Source organism: Takifugu rubripes, chromosome 10 (assembly GCF_901000725.2).
Source record: "Takifugu rubripes chromosome 10, fTakRub1.2, whole genome shotgun sequence".
In the NCBI taxonomy this organism is placed as follows: domain Eukaryota; kingdom Metazoa; phylum Chordata; class Actinopteri; order Tetraodontiformes; family Tetraodontidae; genus Takifugu; species Takifugu rubripes.
Genome location: NC_042294.1, coordinates 9164289 through 9184682, shown reverse-complemented (window position 1 = coordinate 9184682; position 20394 = coordinate 9164289). Strand labels below are relative to the sequence as shown.

General features: G+C 49.7%; 1 protein-coding gene across 4 annotated transcripts in view; it reads left to right on the top strand.

Annotated features, from left to right (window-relative positions):
* Positions 1-20394, top strand: part of LOC101069064 (cadherin-7) — a 73309-nt gene that overhangs the window by 27753 nt on the left and 25162 nt on the right. For 3 of the 4 annotated variants that reach the window (XM_029842980.1, XM_029842979.1, XM_029842981.1), the window contains 2 exons: positions 13571-13865; positions 19228-19347. In XM_029842980.1, the coding sequence (XP_029698840.1) occupies positions 13571-13865; positions 19228-19347 (415 nt within the window). Of the gene's footprint in view, positions 1-12823; positions 12926-13570; positions 13866-19227; positions 19348-20394 lie in introns of those variants that run through there. The other variant, XM_029842982.1, reaches the window with a different exon arrangement.

Below are 20394 nucleotides of genomic sequence, written 5' to 3'. Positions count from 1 at the left end.
CTCATCCATTAAACAAACACTTAGCGGTAAACACGATGTGATTAGCATTTCTGCGCGTGTAGTTAAATATTTGGTTCGGGGGAGCGCAAATAAGGACGCTTTTAGAAATAAATGGCCCTATTTCACCTCCCAAGCCAGCTCAAGTGCGTTAGCTAGCGTCCCCGCTGAACGACTTCCTCCTGTATGAATAAATGGAGCAAGAAAAGGGAGAACTTGACATGACGGAGGAATTCATCTGGCATCCGAATCCTCTGGAGATGGAGAAGGAGAACGATCCGTCCGAAGCCAAACGGTTCTTAGCTTTAACGACATTATTCGTTAAGGTGTGAGTGGCCCCGCTAGCATCAGGCTAACGAACCACCGCCAGCCGTATGTTTGACGCTAATATCGGCGCTGATCATTTGACTTTCACGAGCGTCCGTCGTGAGGAACATGTGACCTGGCAGCCAGAACCTGCTTCTGCGGGACGGATTGGGTTTAATCATCGGACCATATGCAGCCTGGGTGTCGGGGAGAGTCCCACACGTCGTTGTGATGGAGCCGGCGTAGCGTGCCGCCACCTCGCCATGCAAACTACTTCATTATTATTCTATTAGACACCCGCCGTCAAAGGGGTTAGCATCACGGAGCACAGGGCGCCGCTTCCAAAGGTCAGTCTCAATTGCGTCTACTCGCGCTCGCCGGTGCTGCAAACATGTTGGCTCAGCTGCGCGGGAGCGGCGCGATCAGATGAAGAGGAGGGGAATTGGAGCCGACAGCGGAGGGACGCTGCACGCCGCGTTCCCAGGGACGAGGACTCGGGAGCGCGAGGCTCAGGAGGCATCCCCAGACCCCCCAGGACAGCGGGGGAAGCCGCTATCTGAACAGAGGAGTCGGAGACCGTAATCCAGGACACACGTCGCATTCACGGGCTCAAAAAAATGCAACATTCGCCCAAAATATGGTCACTCATTGAAATCGATTGTGTCTAGTAGGGAAAAGCTTCATTAGCTTAGCATAAAAAGTGTAGAAGGAGATGAATAAACAGCTTTTGTTAAGCTGTGATGCGTGTTTCATCCTGATGGAACAGATCTGATAGCTTAAATGCTATAAAATGGCCCGGCGTTCCAGATGTTGCCCTCAGGTGGGGAGTTCGGATCAGTTTCCGTTGTGGCCTCGATTCCGATACGGACTGTCCCCCGTCGGCAGAGAGCGGGACTCCGTCCTGGAGACGAGGAAAAATGGACCAAATCAACTAAACCAGCTTGAAGCCAAATGAAGGACAAAGCTGGGGGGAAAAAAAAAACAACCACCAGCTGAGCCCGATGGAGTCGATAGCGGCGGCTGAAATGCTAACGGTCGGGGGGACGTCAATCACTGTATATCAGCGGCGGACGCTAAAAACGCCGCAGGGGCTTCTTTAACCCGCAAAGGCTGGAGTCAAACGTCCCCCGGCGGCCGGTCCAGGCTCCAGCAGCGACCGCGCGCTCGTGTTTTAGCTTAGCTACAGCGTGGAGACGCTAAAGACAGAGACGTTTTTTTCCGTTTTCCGTCTTCCTGGTGTGTAATAACGCTACGGAGGAATAAAATATTGATGCATGTGCCGGGACCCCTGAGCCAGACTGGAGCGTCTCATATTCTTATTTTTTGTTTCCCCTCTGTTATATGTTTTTGTCTCCTTTTTTTTTAGCACTTGGGAGTTGTTGAAATTTCCTGAAATGCTGATGTCGTGAATTTTCGCCCCCCCCCGAATTATTCAGGAGGGTCCTCAGCCCTCAGCTAGGTTTTTCCACGAGTGGGTAACGAATCCAATTTACTTGGGAAGTGCTTCCATATTTACTGCGGTTGAAAGAGGAATTAAGCCGGTTTGAAGGTGAAATAAAGTGATTTGACAGAAACGACCTGTTGGACAGTTTGCGGAGACGTAACGAGGCGCTGCGGAGCGCCGCTCGTTTTTCACGCCGTTGCTAATTGCGTCTCACACGGATACCTAATTAGAGCGAAAGCAGTTTGATCCCAGCCTAACTGGGAGCGGTTTTCCCGAAGCGGAGATATTACAAATGTTCCGGTAATGAGGGATAGAATCTGCTCATCTTTATTGTTATGTTTGCATCTTTAGCTGACCCCCGCTAACGCCCCTTCACCTACACCCCCTTATCTCTGGACCCCGGGGTTAAAGTCTATCAAACCGCTGTTCATTTAACACACGCGGCGGCTCGCTAATCAGATTAGCGCCCACTTTCAGATGTACTCTCATTTCAGAAACAACGAGGATTCGGCTTTCCGTTTTCATGTTAGGCGAGCGAGCATAATTAGCTTAAAAGAGCTCGATTTGGAAGGTGAAACCCAGTTATCTTTTACAGTAGCGCCTTTTATGTGTGATGGGAAAGCAGCACTTTAGCACGCTGTGCTAATGACACTCAACCAGGGGTATGATGCACCTGGAGCCCAGGAAGGAACTCACGTAGCTGCGCTAATGAGGCCGCCGGCGCCAAGATGAGGACCGACGCATGCGTGCTTCGTGCGTCCTTCATGTGGGTAGTTACTAAAAAGACTATTTGTTTGTGCCGGGTTCTGTTTTCGTCCCCGTTTGCTTAATTGTCAGATGGTTTTGCATGAAAGAATTTCCAGATGTTCGCTTGGATCTCATTAATTTTTGGAGGCGTTCCAGAGTTGGTGGCGTGACTATTTTATTCAGTTTTTTCAGACATTCAAAGCTATTTTGTTTTAGTTAAGTTTTCCTGTTTTAGGTTAGCTGTTCTAATAGCAGCTGGCCTGTGCGTAAGCGTGAGTGAGAAGATACGTGTGTTTAAAGTAGCGGCTAACACCGAAGAAGCTAACAGGACAAAACCATGAGACAAAGCGCTTTGTTTCGTGCTAGCTTTTGTGTTAGCAGCTTCTTTTCCCCTCAGCGGTCATATTGTTTAGCCTGATTGCTGCCGATCATGCCGGCCCTTCCTCTTGCGTAATATTGGCTAATTAAATATTGTGCATTTAAATAATGAATCACACGCAGGGCCGCTGCTCATTTCCGTGTGATACGGGGCCCCGTAATTAAAACCAGGGCATCATCTTCTACTACAACTAATTAGCTAACAGCTAAAGTCAAAACCATTGTATCATTATATGAAATTGAGATATTTATTTGTGGACGTAACCCGAACCCGTCTTTCTTCTTGGAGCCAAGATAGCCCCCCCCCCCCCCATCCATGTACCAGCCAGTGGATGAAGGGGCTAATATGCTAAAGTCCACCACCACCTCCTGCTGTAATTAAATTCAGTGGTAATGAATCTTACCCTCTAATCCTAAAACAGGCTGGATTTCCACAGGGAGGAGAAATGACCTACATGTACCAGAAAGGCTATTAAAAAAGTCTTTGTGCGACACTTTTTCCTTCTTTTTTTTTTTAAAAAAGGGAAGAAAATCTGGACAAACAGCTAAACCTGTCGCGACGAGCAAATGTTCGCATTAATATGTGATTAAAAGCCCATCACAAAGGTAGCAGCCGCGCCATCTTCGCGCCGTGCTAATGTTCCATCAGATCATTCACTTCTTTTTGCTAACTTTTAGCGTCTTAATTTTCGGCCGGCGCTTTCGCCACCGGAATAGCGATGAGTTGTGCGACGGCTCATTGCTCCGCGGAGGCTAATCTGCATGCGGAGAAACGAGGCAATCGGTGTTTGTGCGAGCAGGGCTAATGTTAGCGGTGCACCGCGGCGCCCCTGTTTCATCACGCGCTGGACGCGGCCCAGGATGGCGCCGTTGTGGAAGAAGAAAAATGCCTGGCAGTGGGAGAGGGAGGAGATAATCAGAGCACAGGAAAAGGTGCCGGTTTGAATCCTGATTTCATCGTTCCCCTCAGACAGCAGCAGGGAGATGCTAGCATAGCATTCACGTCGGCTGAAATCACGCGGCGTTGCGTCATGTAAACGGTGGCGTGCTGTTCCTGTGACCTCGCCACCTCTTTGATTGTCATCCGGATTATTGCCTGAGCCGAACGAGGAGCCAGAAGCCTCCGCTCGATTCCGGGATAAAAGCTTCCTTTTTCTGACAGACTCCATTTTTATGAAATCCAAGGACAATTTAAATTTCCACCCATGTCGCGGCAGCGTTCCGTCCTTTTTCTTTCATTCATTGTTGTTTCCTATAAAAACATCTTTATTCCGAATCCGATGAAGTTTTCAGTTCCCTTTCAGCCGTCAGGATTGTGATTCACTCACAGCTTCCTCATTTTTTTTTTTGGACTCTTTTGAGATTAAATTTTGTTTTTCGACTGCTACCAGCTAAAAACGGCTAAAATTAGCCGTTGGTTCTGATAGCCCGTTGTTGGATCCCGGCCCATCTGTGTTCAATGGGAGCGGGTTTATAGTTTGACAGCATTAAACGACGCTGCGGGGTGAATTCCCGGCAAAGGCTGAGGGATGAGTCAGTGGTGGAAGGAGCTGCGATCGGAAGTTATTGAGTTTGGCTCCTGATATCCTCGGAATAAAGACGCAGTCAGGAGAGAGATCCTCGCCTTCCTGGTGAGGACCTAAATATATTCACTATTGTGTACACATCAAAAGTCTCCCCTCCCAGAGGCCCCCTCATGTTGGGGTTTAATAAGGTGTTTTATTGTTTGAAGTAGTGCCGCCTGTTTGAGTTGTTTAGAATCCCTTCGGATTGTTGCGGTGCTGTCGGGAGTGTAACGGAGACGGCGTTATCCGTGTCTTCCACGCCCGTTTTCCCCCGATTCAGTTGGGAATTTTCAATCCTTCCCTGAAGAAGGGAGGGAGGTTTGAGCCACACGGCTCAATATGGCGTCAGCACAAATTTACACCGGCTTAAGTTTTATTATTATTATTCTTTTTTCCGCGCCGTCAGCGAAATTCCAGAAAGACCTTTATGACCCCGGCAAACTTGTCAAAGATGGAACCAACTTATTTGACGTAAAAGAAGGCGCCATCACGTGTTTTCACGATTATTTGCTTCTCTAAAGTTCTGAAAGCAAAGGTGATAGCAAAGAAAGGTGAATTCTGGCTCAGCGGAAGCCTGACGTGAGCTTCAGGGACCCCGTGAAAGCTCTGTAATTCTCAGACACTCACAGGTTTCAGAGCTGCTGTAATGGAGGCTTTTAGTTAGCCGCGGCGAGAGCGAGTTTTGTTGTAAAGGTGCGATACTTTTCGGTCAGACGGGAAATCGGGGGCGGTGAAAGTGTGTAATATTGTCTGGCGTTAGCTTGAAAGCAAAAATAATGGCACACATTTTGTTCCTGGAGTGATAGCGATGCTGTTCTTATTAAATAAATGTAGAAAGATACAATTGGTGCTTTTAGACAAGAGTAGAGCAGTGGTCCTAAAATCGAGCCAAGTGGCACGCCGCTATCCTTAAAAAAGGCTTTTTACATATGAATAAATATATATAAATATATATATGTGTGTATGCGTGTGTGTGGATACCTGTTGTTATAACCAGCGTGCTAGCCTCATAATTAGAAGCATTAGCATGCTGAGCTAAATGTGACCGATCTCCACTGAAGCGAGAACAGAGACGTGGAGTTTTTGTGATTTCTTGCTCTGCGGAACATGAATGTCTGCTGCTGAGGTCATCTGGGAAATGGCGGCGTGAAGCGGCGAGCGACACCTCCCTCCTTCTGCCCGTTCTGTTAGCGCAGCTGACGTCCCACACAGGCCTGCACAGATGGACGCGGGCGCGCCTCCTCCTCCACAAACGCTCGCTCTTCCCTTTGAGTCCAGTCGTTCATCCTGACTCCGCCGGACCGATGATCCTCGCCGCTCCGCGGACGCACGCCGCGCCGCGTCTGTTAAGGCGCCCCGACGATTGTGAAGCGTCACGGTCTCGCCGCACATGACTTTTACCAAAGGCCGCGCTCAATAAATGTCAGCCTCCACACGTCGGTAAACAGTTTGAAGCTCTAGTCAAATTTCAAAGGGCCGCCACGCGCGGCGAGCCCGGCACGCCGGCGCCGTTACATAGGTTCCACTTTGGAAATGGCACATTAGACAAATGGACCGTCTCCCGCAGGTGACGACAGTGTTCGCTGTCGCCTTGACCTTTCCAGTCGCACCCCGCCAGTCCAAACACCGGGCTGGCCGCCATCTTGGCGTCCTGGGAGGGCGTCTGTGAGGCGGCGCCTCAGACTGGACCCCCGATGCCTCTTCCACCACAGAACGACCGTTTTCCCTCCTTTTCCTCCCCTACGAACAAACATCCCTCCTCAGAATCCGTCAGATATCGGCCGGGGTTCTGCTCCGGACAGAGAGGTGACGTTTACATCCGCCGTTCACGTAGATTTCGAGAGTCAACGGTGTCGATGCGACATCCAACTGTTGGAACAAAGCATCAAAGGAACAAAGGCCTGTTAACGACACCGTTCTGTGAAAAGAGCTTCACGTAAACGGACTCTCCGGAGCGCCGTTTCATCTTCATCGGAAATTTTGAACGTCGAATAAAGAAATGCGCGTTGAACGTATCGCTGTGGATCTCCTGACATCAGAGTCGTCTTTTCTTTTCGCTCAAGTTCAAAGCCCCCGCCTTCATCACCCAGAAGGCCAAACAAAAGCCTGATTCTTTCAGACGTTTGGCCTTCATGTGCTGTTTCTCTTTGATGCTTTGATCTCTTTCATTATTTGAGTGAACCCAGACTTCCTTCTGGAAGGTCGGATGTCAGTTTTACCCTCTTTTTAAACATGGATTTCATTTTATTTCAACCTTCGGCAGCACAAACACTGCTGAGGGACGAAGGTGGAGGATGACAAGGCGAAACTTAAGCTAGCAACTCCTCAAGCTAGCAACAGGAGCGCGAGTCGTCGCTGAGCTTCTCGGTACCGTGTGATTTATGGGTAATAACGGCGACAATTATCCGCCTCTTGATCCATATTCTAATATCTGGTGGGTCTCCGTCCTTGTCTGCCAGCTTTATTGATGCGTCTGTCGTCGAGCGCTAACCTCGCCTCGTTTTTGAGAGTTTCTGCCATTTTAATCACAACAACGCGGGAACCTGCTTCCTGCGGCGCGTCGGGGAGCAGACGGCAAACAAAAGGAAACAACAAACGGAAATTATGGGGCCGCAACCACTATAAAATAAGTGTTTATGCGCCTCGGCGTTCGCATCGCCTCTTTCTGTTGACCTTGGAGACAATATCAGAGGGAAATGAGGTCGGCGGAATATTGGAGAAGCTCATTTCTACCCTGAATTTAATTTAATAAAATTCCTCAAAAGGAGATTTTTTTAAACAACAACAGGCTTTAGAAGTTTGCGGTTCTCATCACACGAGGAGGAAATAGGTGGATAATGATCCGATGGTGAACAAAGCTCAGGATGAGAACCTTTGATGTCACCTAAATGTAAAGACCGGCCGCATTTTTAATCCAGATTATCGTCATCAAATGTGGAAGAAGACTTTTTATTGGTCCAGGAGCTTTGATGGAGACAAAATACCGAGGATGCCTTTAATCTTAATGAAACGGCTGTGATTTCATCATTTGATCATCGTGAGTGACAGGAAATATACGATAATAACGGAATCGTTAAGATGATGCTAAATTAGCCGCAAGCGTATCCAGTTGTTGACGTATCAAAGTGGAAGTTTTACAACTTATTTGAGCTTTCATTTATCGAAAACTTACGAGTTATCAGCCAACTGTGCTGCTCCACTCCACAGGCCACAGTTTGATTTAATTGATTAATTAATTAATTAATTAGAGCCCCCCCCTCCTCGTGTTAAGCCCCGCCCACCGTCTCAGTGATTGACTGGTTTCATGTCTGCCAGCATCATCAGGGTAAATGAGCCATTATCATAATTCAGAGGAAAAACTCTGCCGTCAGCATGATCATGTGACTCTGACACGCGCAGCCTCTCTGTCGCCATGGCAATAAACCACATGGTGCCCGATCGTAGCACGCCGCGGGCCCTTTTCAGGTGAGAGCCAATGGGGAGTGGCGGCGAGACAGATGGAGAGCGGCTGCTTTGGAACATCTTTTGGCGGAGCGTGGCCCCTCCTGAAGTGGTCGAGCATTGACAGGAAGTAGTGGAGGAAGTGGGGGCGTGGCCGTACCAGCTGATCACAATCACGTCGTTCTGCGGCCATTTTGAAGGTTTTATGGAGATTTCTTTCTTTCATAAATGCTGCCATCCGTGTTCTTTTATGATTAAATGCATTAAATGATTAAATACATGTTTTAAAAGTCATTCGTTTCAAGCTCTAAATTCATAATTTGCTGTTAGCATTAGCATCGATCACCGAGGTTCTCTGGACGGCGTGAAGCCTGGGTTCTTCGGATAATCGCGGTTCCTCTGAATCAATTCTGTTTTTCCAAAAGGACACTTAAGCTCAATGGGATTCAGCAGCAGATCAATTCGGAACAAATGAAAAAGTCACGAGAGCGAGCGGGCGAGCGAGAGCGGGCGAGCGAGAGCGGGTCGGTTCTGCCAGCGCTGCTGCTCAGGTTCACCATCAAACCAAGAAACCCTCTTTGAGCTGAAGATCACCATCGGCTGGAGTTGCCGGTCGAGTCCCGCCTCTTTTGCTTTGTTCTGCGCTCCGATCCAGCCACATCCCATAAGTGCAGCTATTAAATCTATTATTCCAGAGTGGCTAAAAGCGGATAAGTGGGCCAATTTGCTGCGGCAGAAAACACGGATCGGTGTTTTCAGCAGGACGCCGGTGCCAAAATGTCACTAATTCGATAGAGAAAAGAGTTGTCGGCTGGCAGAACGTTCGGCCGTTTTCAAATCTTAGCTGGTTTTTATCTGAGAACTCACCAGCAGCTGATCGCCGTGACGACGGACAGCCGACGCGCTGTCGTCCATCTCAGACTGAAAAGGCTAAAGTTATCCGCAGAAATGCTAATCTTTCCATAGCTTCTTCAAAAGGTACCTGCGGCTAACCTTCTAAAACGTGTATTTATTCATTTATTATTTATCTATTCCATCTCATTTATTCAGTTTTTGTGTTGCATCGGCTGACCTGGAGATGCCCCCCGCCCCCCATTCCAGACCTTTGGCTACATGAGACACGCGGTAAAGATCTGCTGCTGTGAGGACAGCTGAATCACACATGCTAAATATGTCATTTAAAAGCATCATAAAAGGCCCAGTTAGCCCCGGTGGCTAGCATGATTCCTGTCATTGATGTGTGTCACACCAGCACGGTGGCCAGTACAGACAGCGAGCCCAACATTCCTCCAGATGCTAGTTTTGTTCAGGAAAATGAGCATTAATAACCCAAACAACACCAGCAGGAAAGCCATTTATTACTGAGTTTATTGTGTTTTAATTTAGCTGTGTCATTTAGGGAAGGGCTAATGAATTAATCACCCCTTTAATGATGTTATGTCTTTTTATTATGACAGTAACATTAAGAATTCTTCCGGAGTCCTTTTATTTACTGCCTGTTATCAGACATCACGACATTTAAACACACTCAGAGTTTAATTAAAGGGATGTTAAGTTGTGAATATATAAATAATGTGACTCGGTTCTTTGTCAGGGTTCTGCTGGTGACGGCAGATGACAGCACAATTCATTAAGCTTTAGATTAGCTGTGAAAACAGCTGCTGCGGAAGCTAACAGCTGGATTACGTACGTCATTATATACAGTTCTGGATGACACCTGTGCACGTTTTGCCACTTAGAATTGCTTCAATGCAAACTTGAAAGCCTACTTGAAAGTTCTATCTTAGCGTTAGCTTAATGGTTGAGGACCGAGACCAACATGACTGAAAAGCTTTGTATGTTCTGAAAATAAAGGCTACCTCGCCGCTTCTCGACAGCTGGGCTTTAAAGTTAATTGATTTGTCTTCGTTCGCGTGACAACAGAGGAGCTTAATTAGCCGCTGTTTGGTAACGGGCTTTATTTTTTACATTCAATTACTGTCATGTACGATGTTTCCATTTATAGCAGAATGGAGACACGTAGCATTAAGACCCTTTTACCGCGCTTACTGTCCAAAATTCGTCTCGTCGGTTCTGCCGGCGGGCTCGCTACAAGATAAACGTCTGTGTAGCCGACGAAGACGCCGAGCTAGTGGGCTGGTATCTCCATAAAGATCAAAGCAATGTTGGTGTTTCTCAATGATATAGAAGCATTCATCAGTGGCTCTGATCCCAGTTTGGGGCCAGTTTCCTGGAGATGGGAGGTCCGATCCTTCCAGTGTGTCCTAGTTTTGCCTACAGAAGCCTTGAAGCTAGCCTCCCATTTCCTGTAGTGCTTTTATTTCTCAATCCTTTCGGGCTTCTAAGCTCATCTTTGCTCTTTAACTTCCCCAAGAGCCCTTTAAATCTGTTATAATCGGGACCTGAGTGCAAATTTCACACCATCTCGTGTGTAAATGACAAGTAAGTTTCTGGGAAGCAGAAGGTTCTCGCCTCAGGCCCCAGTGTGAAAAAGGGAATTTAAGTGCCAGGACCCCCTCAGAGCGCTGCCGAGCTCCCCTTGACAAGGTCCCGAACCCCCAAGTGCTCACTAGGACCCTCCACTGCTGATGCAGATGCTTCTAAAGAAATAAAGCAGTCAAGAAAAAGAAGTTCCTTTAATCTTTAAAGACGTTGCATCGACGAAGGGTCTCAGTCGTCCAGGTCAGACATGCTAACATGCTAAGAGAATGATTTTACCATCTTTTAGCCTAGCGTCCAGCAAAATGCCACCTAACCGCAGCGTCTCAGGCTCCCAAACGTTCCACCCCTGCTCCGCTGTCTGACTTCGTCATCATCATCATCTCTGTTGTCGCCGCCGCCCGCCTTGTTCTGTACCCGCGGGGGTTCAGGAAAGAGCCCTCCGGTCCCTCCAAGTACAAGAAAAGTGGGTTGATTTTAGCCGCGGAGTCTCCAAAAATAGATAAGAAATGGCCCGAAGGAGCAAATCCTGGTCCGATTTCAGGTAAATGGAAGCAGGATTTTCCTGCTGTAAATATCCAAGTGCGACTCGTCTCGGTGCCGAGCACAAATCCACGCAATGTAATAAAGTATCGGAGGGCGCCGCAGCAACACGGGCCGGTTGCTCTGATTGATTAGCATTATTGTCGTATTTAAGTGCTCTCAAAAACGGGGCGACTGCCACGGGGGTGTAACTCACAGAACCGGGGCAGCAATAAATACACGGTGTGCTGCATAATAAAGGGACGCGCGGCCATCAGGAGCTGTGCTGCCGATGCTAATCCAGGGCCCAGCGCCGCGGCTACTCAGCAGAACGCCAGCGAGGGGGTAAATGAGAACAGAGCCCTGTCACTGACAGCTGCCCCCCCTGAATATTTAGCCCTTCATCTTCTCCCCCTGGTTGCTGTCCGTCTTTATTTGAGCTTCGCCGGCGCCTCTTTGGGAGTCGCAGCTGCTTTTACTGTCGGTTGTAATATCGTGGTTACGTAACCGTGGATCCTGGCAGGAGAACCAGGTTCTTTGGGTCCCCCCCCCCCCCTTTCCCGTTGCTCTGGGACCTGCCGGGTGATCCGGTGATCCCAGCTTAAGCCCACCGAGCACAGCTAATCATCTTTTCCTCAGTGCACCATCGTGGTTTTGTGGGTGCGTAAACTAATTTCAGCTCAAGTGTCATCACATTTTCCTGTTTAGCGACTCGTCCTAGCTGCCGAGTAGGGACCCCCCCCCCCCCCCCCCCACAACCCCCTCTAAGAGCTCTAAATGTGTAGAAGAATAGACTTGCACATTTTCCAGTTTTTATGAGTGAGGGAAGCACGAATGAGGAGCTGCTTCATGCTTTTCCCCCACTTCTCTCCCGCTACAAGATAAACAAGCTAATGATAAGCTAACAGGCTCCCTGGAGGGCTGCCTGCATACAGAGCAACGATAAGCGTCAACCCCGATTTGCGAAGGCGGCGTGTTCAGGTGCCCCCCCCCCCCCCCCCCCAATCCCTCGGAGTGCCTCCCAGCCCCGCAGACGTCTCATCTCCGGGCATCAGCTTACCAAGAACAGCGGCGTAGATGTAGCTAACCGCTACCTGCAGATGAGCGGCGGCCGTTCTGAGATGGAATCCACGAAGAGGGGTCGGACAATGACCTTTGACCCGTCCCGCATTCTTGGCGGCCCACCGGTTTTGTCCTTCCCTCCCCTGGTATTTACCAGAAACAAACGTCCACGGAGGCCATCCTCCATACCAAATGTTGACTCTTCACGGCTGACAGTCCGCTCCTGGCGGCAGCTGGCGAGTAAACAGGGCGAGCGCCATACGAGGTGGTGTAATCACGCCAGGCCCCGAGGACACAGCCGCCGCAATCATCGCACCGCTAACACGGCATCCATCAACGAGGCTGATGGAATCCATTAATAAAAGGCCTCTGTTGTTACATTCCGTGTTCAACACGCGCTACGTCAACGCCACCAATTCAATACTGACCTAATCAGTCTCCGTCCCCGCAGCCCCCGGAACGCCGCCGTTATTCACGCCGCCATCAGATGTTGACATTTACAGACAAACTAAAGAAAACTGAAGTTCGAACAACAGTTCGGGGGTGACGGCGGCGAGATTAAAAGACATGAGCACACAACGGCTGTTGTGTGGCAAACAAGGGAAGACGCCGCGTGATTGCCCGCTCAAGGTGCCCGTTTGTTCTTTTTAACAATAAAAAAAGACGACCGGAATCCGGCAGATTCGACAGCGTCGCCAGGTTTACGTCTCCACGTGGAACAAAAGCTGTTTTTCCGCTTTTCTTCAGTCTCAAAGAAGGTCCCGGGTAGTTGACTGGCGTTTGATTTAAGGAAAAACAAGAGTTTTCCGCGCGGTTCCTTGTCTAGTCGATGCCTAAAAACGTGGCTGTTGTCCGCAGCAGCGCCCCCTAGCGTCCAGGTGGCGGTACAGCGGCGAAAATGGTTCACTAATCGTTCTCCGCCCCGGGTGGCCTTCCCCTCGGATTTATGACCGGCGCCGTGATATTCAGCGCGCTGAAAGAGCCAGCAGCCATCAGGCCACTGGCTTCAAAATGGGTTATCAAGGTCTAAATTCAAGTGCTTTTTATTCCGAAGCATTCACGGATGTTTTTTTCCTCGGTGGCAACGCGTGAAAACCGTCTTTGCACTCGTTTGTGTGGCCGTTGTGTGAAGGCTGCCGTGGCGAGGTTGCAAAAAGTAGATCCTGGGAGGGAAATTACAGCCGTTCCTCGATCCGAGGCAAGCAAACTTCTGTAGGAGTTTGTGCACTTGTAATTGGAACAGCACTTGGGTGGTGCTTCCCAAGTTCACAAGAACGCAAGTACGGGCGAGTACAGTGAAACGGCCTCGAAAAACGGGACTTTTATCTCGGATTTGCGCCTCCGAGCTGCTCCACATTTTAGTGAAACCTCTTCGATTTCTGCGACGAAAACGTTCAAATTCAAGCGCAAATCGGCACCGGCGTCGTCGTCGTATAAACATTCCAAAACTCATCCGCACTCGGCGGATTGCGGAGGACCGGTATCGGGGCGCCGTTCGCTCTCCAGCGGCGCGTAAACGCGGAGCTTCGCGTCTCTGCTCATCTCAACAGACGCCGGGGGGACGTTAGCAACAGTTAGCAAACCATCTGCGCTACGTTTAGTCCGCGTTTGATTCAAAGACGCGGTGATCTGTCCAACGCCGTCCCCATGACTCTTCTCTTCTCCGCAGCTGCACTCAGACGTGGACAAAGGCGACGGGAAGGTGAAGTACGTGCTGTCCGGCGATGGCGCCACCTCCATCTTCACCATCGACGAGAACACGGGGGACATCCACGCCACCAAGCGCCTGGACCGCGAGGTGCAGGCCTACTACACCCTGCAGGCCCAGGCCGTGGACCGGCTCACCAATTTGCCCGTGGAGCCCAGGTCGGAGTTTGTGGTCAAGGTCCAGGACATCAACGACAACGAGCCCAAGTTTGCGGACGGCCCGTATTTAGCGGGAGTGCCGGAGATGTCGCCATTAGGTAAACTCTTCCTCTTCTCTTCCACGTGTCCTAACTTGTCCCGCCTGTCCGTCGTCAGAGACCCAGGAAGTCGGAGCGGGTTCTGGTCCGAGCGCAGGTTCTGTGTCGGATGAGGCTTCAGAGTTTCATTTATTTTAAGGCTCTTTTCTTTACTTCTTCTCCTCGGTGACGCCGGGACCACGGAGGTGTTTTTCATTCAGGGAGCGTCGGGAGAATGATGATGCGGAATGATTGGACTCCCGGGGCTCCCGGGGAATTTCGGACAATGCAATCAATTTATTCATGTCGGGCATTTAGGAGAAAATTCGAAAAGGAGGAAAGCAGCGAGTTGAGGAACATGAAAGCTTTTGCGTCCATGATGGAGAGGAAGGGTCGGGTCGCTACGCACAGGCGCTAGCTAGCTGTGGGTAAACCGCCGGGAGCAGAAATCCCTCCGACTGGCTGTTCAGGAAAAACGAGAAGGCGGCCGTTTGAAGAGCTTTCCTGGTCGCCAAAATAGTGACAAATTACGCCGCCGTCGCTGCTTTCGCCGCTCGGATTTGCAGCACGAGGCGGCGGAATGAAACACAGCGTTAGCTTGAATCCACCTCTGCGTACCTGTTTAGCCTTGTCCTCCAAATGACTCGACGCCCCTCCGGGACCTCTGCAGAGTCGGAGCGCCGCGCCCGCCCGCCCGCCCGCCCGACTGGCTCCCATTCGGTTTGTTTCATCATTTTTCCTTGTTTTGCGTGTTTCCCCCACAGGCGAGGATATGCTAAGCGGCTAAATGGTTTTGCGCCGCTGTCTTGTGGAAAGTTAAGCGCAATCCCAAGTCTATGCCGGTTGTTTTATTGGGGAAATTCTCCAGATTCTGGACGCTGTTTGTAGCTACCGACTCGTTCTGCTTCGTGCAGCTTAATCCAGGGGAAAAAAAAACCCTCTGAAGAGAGACGCAAAGCTGCTCCCGGGACACATCTGAGGTACCTGCTCCACACCTGGGATGAGGATTGCCTGAGACGGCTGCAATCAGCACAGATGGAAGAGGTTCCTGGTGGAATTCCGGGATTCATATCTGTCGTAACGCTGCATCTTCTTTTGTAAATGTCATTCGCCTGTGGACAGCTGAGGCTCGTGGGAAGGTTATCGCTGTTCTGATATGTTGCCTGATGAGATCACCTGAAAAGAGGAAACGCACCTCTGGGGGTAACAGACACAACCTGACGTATAGACACACACGATGCTACAATCGTTGGCGACCTCAGATGCCGTTAGCGCGCTAACCGGTGGCATCCACAGACAGAATTCACCATCATCGGGGTGAAAATCCCCGCTTAGAGTGTTTTTGAGATCCCTCTGAGTTCCGAAGTGCCCCCATTTGCATCCTCACCGCCGTAGATGCAAACTTCTGTCCAGAGAGACGACGTCAGGTGAACTCCAGCTAACCGGAGGTCTGAATCACACTCTGGAGGCGAGCGTCCTCGGCCAGCTCAGAGTTCAGGCTGGTCAACGCCAGGAGGGGAAAGTGTTTGTTTTTCCTGAGACTGATGCCTTTTAATCAGGGAAGTCTGGTTCCTGCGTCTCTACGGTCACTGGGCAAGATTTTTGTATAGAAATGATAATACATGATTAGCATCTATGCTAGTGGTGTCAGCACTACCACACGGTCACAGTTCATATATTCTGTGCTGCGTTCAATGACTCTTGAGCCTCTTGTTGCTTTCAGACCACAACATTCATGGTAGGAGATTGTTCATCCAAGTTAAATATATTGTGTAATGTTAATGTTTAATTCTAGGTTTCTGGATAGATTGTGTTACGTCGGAGGGTTTTGCTTATTGAAATAGAGCCAGTACTTTGCGTGTTTGGTCTAAAACCAGACAAACTTCCGTCCCGGTTCCATCCAGACTCTAATGGGTCGCAAACAAAGGTGTTTGTTCCATTTTAAACCCACAACAGGAAGATTTCCGAGTGAGACGCTTTGCTTCCTGCAGAGATGCGAAGATTTTAGGAGGATTACATGGTACCGGTGGCGGCTGCAGGGGGATCCAGAGGATTAGAGCACACGGGCCCTGAGACTCGTGTCCAGACCCAGATAAGAAGGGAGACGTCCACAGAGGGATCCCGGCAGCGAGCGATGAGACTGAGGTCACCTCTGTTGTCTCGGCTCCTGCGAGAGGAACCGGGAGGAGAAAAAACGCCTTTGTCCTCAGCAAATATCTGCTCAAAGCAATTATAAGTGCGGCGGAGGACACGGAAGGGGCGCGCACCTCTTGTCCTCAATCCTGTTGTCGATGTCTTTAAATCATTAATGGTCACAGCTCCGCGCCGCTGATAAATGGCTTCAATTCCGAGGGAATCGTGAATTTAATTAATTAAAGTAATTAGCGGCCGCGCTCGCCGACCCCCTGGTCCGGAGAAGCCAGCAGGCTTTTGTCTTAATCACCACCTGCACGTCAAAGAGGGGATGGGCGGAGCCAGAGGACAGTTAGGGGCGCGAGCGGGACGGGTCCAGGCTTCCCTGGCAGGCTGAAGGGCCACCGAAGCGGTCTGAGGGCTCATTACAAGGAGAGGGGATGTAATGTCAGAGCCAAGGCTCCTGGATTTACTGCTCAGCGGCGCCATATCGGGCTGTCATTGTTCCTGTCTAATTCATGAGGGCGCGGATCAGAGCGGGGGCAGCCCCCCCGCCCTGGGAGCCAAAGGGCTGCCTTCATTTAGCTAAAGTCAGGCCTCCGTGGAGGATAAGTGACCCGCGGGCTCCTCTTTGCATCGGATATGAACACGAAGGCATGTGAAAGGATGTAGAAGAGTGGGAAGAGTCCAGGCCACCGTCGGCCAATCAGCATTGAGGACTCATGTACGCACTTCCTGTTTCCTCCTGAGTTAAACTGTAGTTTTTTTGGGGCAACTTGTGGGTGTTTTATTGGTATTCTCCTCTAAAACGTTCACGTTCGATCCACCTCCTCTTAGACGATAATTAACTGCTAAATGCACATCAGGTTGTATTTTGAACCGATTTGCCTCCGTTGTTGTTATTATCGAGTGTGTGTGTGGACACGCTCCTTCAAATTCTGCATCACAGCCTTTCGTTTTTACAGATTCTTGGACGTTTTGTCCTGACAGCTGCATGAAATTTCAATTAGAGTAAAAAGCTCTAACACACACACACACACACACACACACACACACACACACACACCGTTTATCCCTCATTTCTGTCTAAATTCACCTCTGTCAGACTTTAGGAGCTCCATCTTCGTTAGAAAACAGATTAAATGAGAGACAAAACGTCAATGTCTGGGTCACAGATGTTGGGCGTGACAGTCGGATGCTTCCTGTTTCGTTTTCCTCGAGATCACGACGTGATTTTTTCTGATGAAACATCCCAACATCAGCCAGATTTGCCATCTAAATCTTATCATTATATTCAGAGTCCCGGGCCCGCATGTTTACACTAAACACAACACACACATTTTAACCTGTTTAAGATCTTTGTGTCTGGGTGTTAAATTGCAAGGGGCCGATTATCGACCCCTGCGGTACGCCACTGCTGGGTTTTCTAGCGTGAAACTAAGCTAGCCGTGTATCACCGTCTGCTGCATTCATCTACAGCTCCTACAGGTTATTTTGGTGATATTTGCCATAATTCTGTTGTTGATGTTGGTTTCTGACCATATGGAAGGCTAATTTACAGCCTCTTAGTGCTGCCAGGGGGGTTTAACGATCAACCTGTAGGGGGGATGTAGCTGTGGGTGGAGCTCTCCCGTCCTTTGACCTTGGCATTTTAAACTACCTGTAATATAAGCTGTCATGACTAAGAGGTGACGATATAATCTGGGTGTCCTTCTCCGAACGCGGCCGCCATAACTCCTGCGGCTCCCCTCCGTCTTCTTCCTGTTATATTGTTCACGCCGAGCGCCAGCGCCTGTTAATTCCGGCTTTATTGCCACAGCGCAGGAATCTAATCTTCAATTTTCGTGATCACTTCATTCTGTAAAAGCCTGTAAAAGATACCTTGCGTTAAAAAGTGTGATTTTTATTGCGGCGTTTTTCTTCAGAGTGAAATAGACCCGGCTGTCGGGCGCGCTCGGCCGCGGCTAGGCTAGCAATTAAGATGAAATATGGGCGCAGGGGGCGTAAACCAGCTGATGGAGCGGGGTTGGGGGGGGGGGGGGGGGGGGTGTCAACTCATTTCAAAATATATAAACAACTGATGAGTCCAGGCTGGACCCCACCTGAACCACAGTCCAGGAGCCAATTAAGGCCTGAGTCATTCCAGCCGCCCGATAATTCGTCAGTGAGACGACGTTTCCTGTCCGATGGGTTTCAGTCCCGGCATAAAGCTGCTGCACGGGGGTGAGAAACCTGCGCGGTCGCCGCGACAACACTCAGTCAGAGTAATGAACGACCTGTCGTCAGTGCCCCTCCCCCTTACTTCCTGTAAAAACCTCCCTTCTGCCCCCCCAGCTGTGGCTGTCAGCTCGACTCGCATCAGCCGCGTGTGAGTTGAGTGTGTGTGTGTGTGTGGGGTCGAGGAAATTAAAGATTTAGAAACTTTTCCAGCCTCGTTGCCTCCACAGATCCAGTTTTAGCTGATTTCAGCGTGATTTAGCGGCGCGTCGTCACCTTTGACCTCCAGGAGTTTGTTTTCCCGTTTTTGTTGGTGGTGACCCAAAGTTGTCGGAGAGGATTTAACGCTTCAGACATAAAGATGTCTCTGTAACGTCGCCGTCTCCACCGCCGATGCAGCCGAATCACGTATTTCTGAGCACAAGTGTCACTAAATTTACATGTAAATCAAATCAGGCTGTGAAAGCAGCTGATTGGTTTTTATGTGGGGGTGATGAGGTGTCCAGCCGTGCCCCCGATAGTCAAACACTTTAAATTAAAGTGTAAATTTACAGAGCAGCTCATCTACTGCTGATATAGATGCACCTTTATTAGAGAGAATGATGCTAATCCAGGAGTTTGGCAGCTCGGGGGAGGGTTGCTGGCCCAAAATAAAATAATCGAAGGATTTAATGGCGGTTTTTATGTGTAATTAAGCATAAAGCGGCGAGCTCCGGTCACGGCAGGTTGGATTAACATGAGAGGAAACAGAAAAGTTAAGAAAAGGACAGCAGATATAAACGAGCGTCTGTCTGCAGCAGTATGAGAGCCTCCGTGAAGGCGTTTACCATGACTCAGCACTTAAACGGACGCCAGGCAACAGCAGCACCCACCCGATTACCCCGATTATTAGCTCCGCCTTCTTCTTCGGCCCTTTCATAGGTGTAACTGGTCACATCCTCGGTTCATACGGCCGCTACTCTTGCTTTCTGCTGCTCCTGTCGCGCCGGCTGGGCGTCGTCGTGGCAACTAATGAGCGTCTGTCTGCCCACAGGAACGATGGTGGTGCAAGTGGCTGCCACCGACGCAGATGACCCCACGTACGGGAACAGCGCCAGGGTGGTCTACAGCATCATCCACGGGCAGCCGTACTTCTCCGTGGAGCCCAAGACAGGTGGGTACCGCACACAGGTCAGGCTGGGGGCAAGTTTAGCCCGTCCACATCCAAACTGGGAGGCAAAAGGAGGGTTTAACGGGGCAACAACTGGCTAAAAGCTGCTAAATGTGCTGCCAGCCTGAGAAGATGCCAATGACTCTTTGTGTTCTTAAAACACGGCGCTAAAGCCCAAATATGAGCTTAGAAAGGGGTGATACACCTGTGCACCTGCAAGACTTTTAAAGGTGGAGCCGAGCAATAAAAAACATCACCCCGATGCTAAAACGCAAGTGTTTGTGGAAGAAAAACGGGTTCATTCAACGAGATTGTTCCCATAATTCCACAGCAAAGCTCAGCAATTATCCCGCAGAGATGAACAAAGGTGGAAAACAGGCGTTAGCTTAATAATCATGGGACTATTCTGCAGCCAAGTGCCTCCTGATCGCCCCCTGGAGGCCAGCTGCAGTACTCCTCCTGCATTTACCCCCATGTTCACGAAGGCACCACTTCTGTTGTTGCTCCAGTTTAGTTTAGAGTTCGATGACGTAATTAAGTGTTAAAGCACGAAGCTGTGGTCACTATGGCAACAGGGAACTCAAGTACAGATTGACACGAATATCTGAGGGACGGATGATAGCGAGAGGAAGCGCTGTTCCCAAACAAACCTCAGAAGTCACCGGGCTAAACTGCTAGCTCACACCTCCTTATTTTAGCCTTTAAATATCGATAGCAGCCAGAGACGCCTCATCCATCTTTATTTAGGTGCCACCAGCACTGAAAGCACTCCCGACTTTCGCCGCCTCCGCGCCGACAATAAAAACAACACCGAGGTTTTATTTTGCCATCAACAAATTGAAGCGCAGCATTTGAGGGAACGCAGCCGGCAGTTGATGCAATAAAGATAACGGCAGTAAAATCAAAGGGGAAAACAGTTCGGAGGCCTCGGAAAACTAAATAAACTGCCGGATGTGAGTTTGTTTGTTGACTTGCAGGGCGTTTTACCCTGAAATGTGTCGCCGCCACGCTCGCTACATCTCCATAGCCGGCTCATTAGCCGCCGCCCCG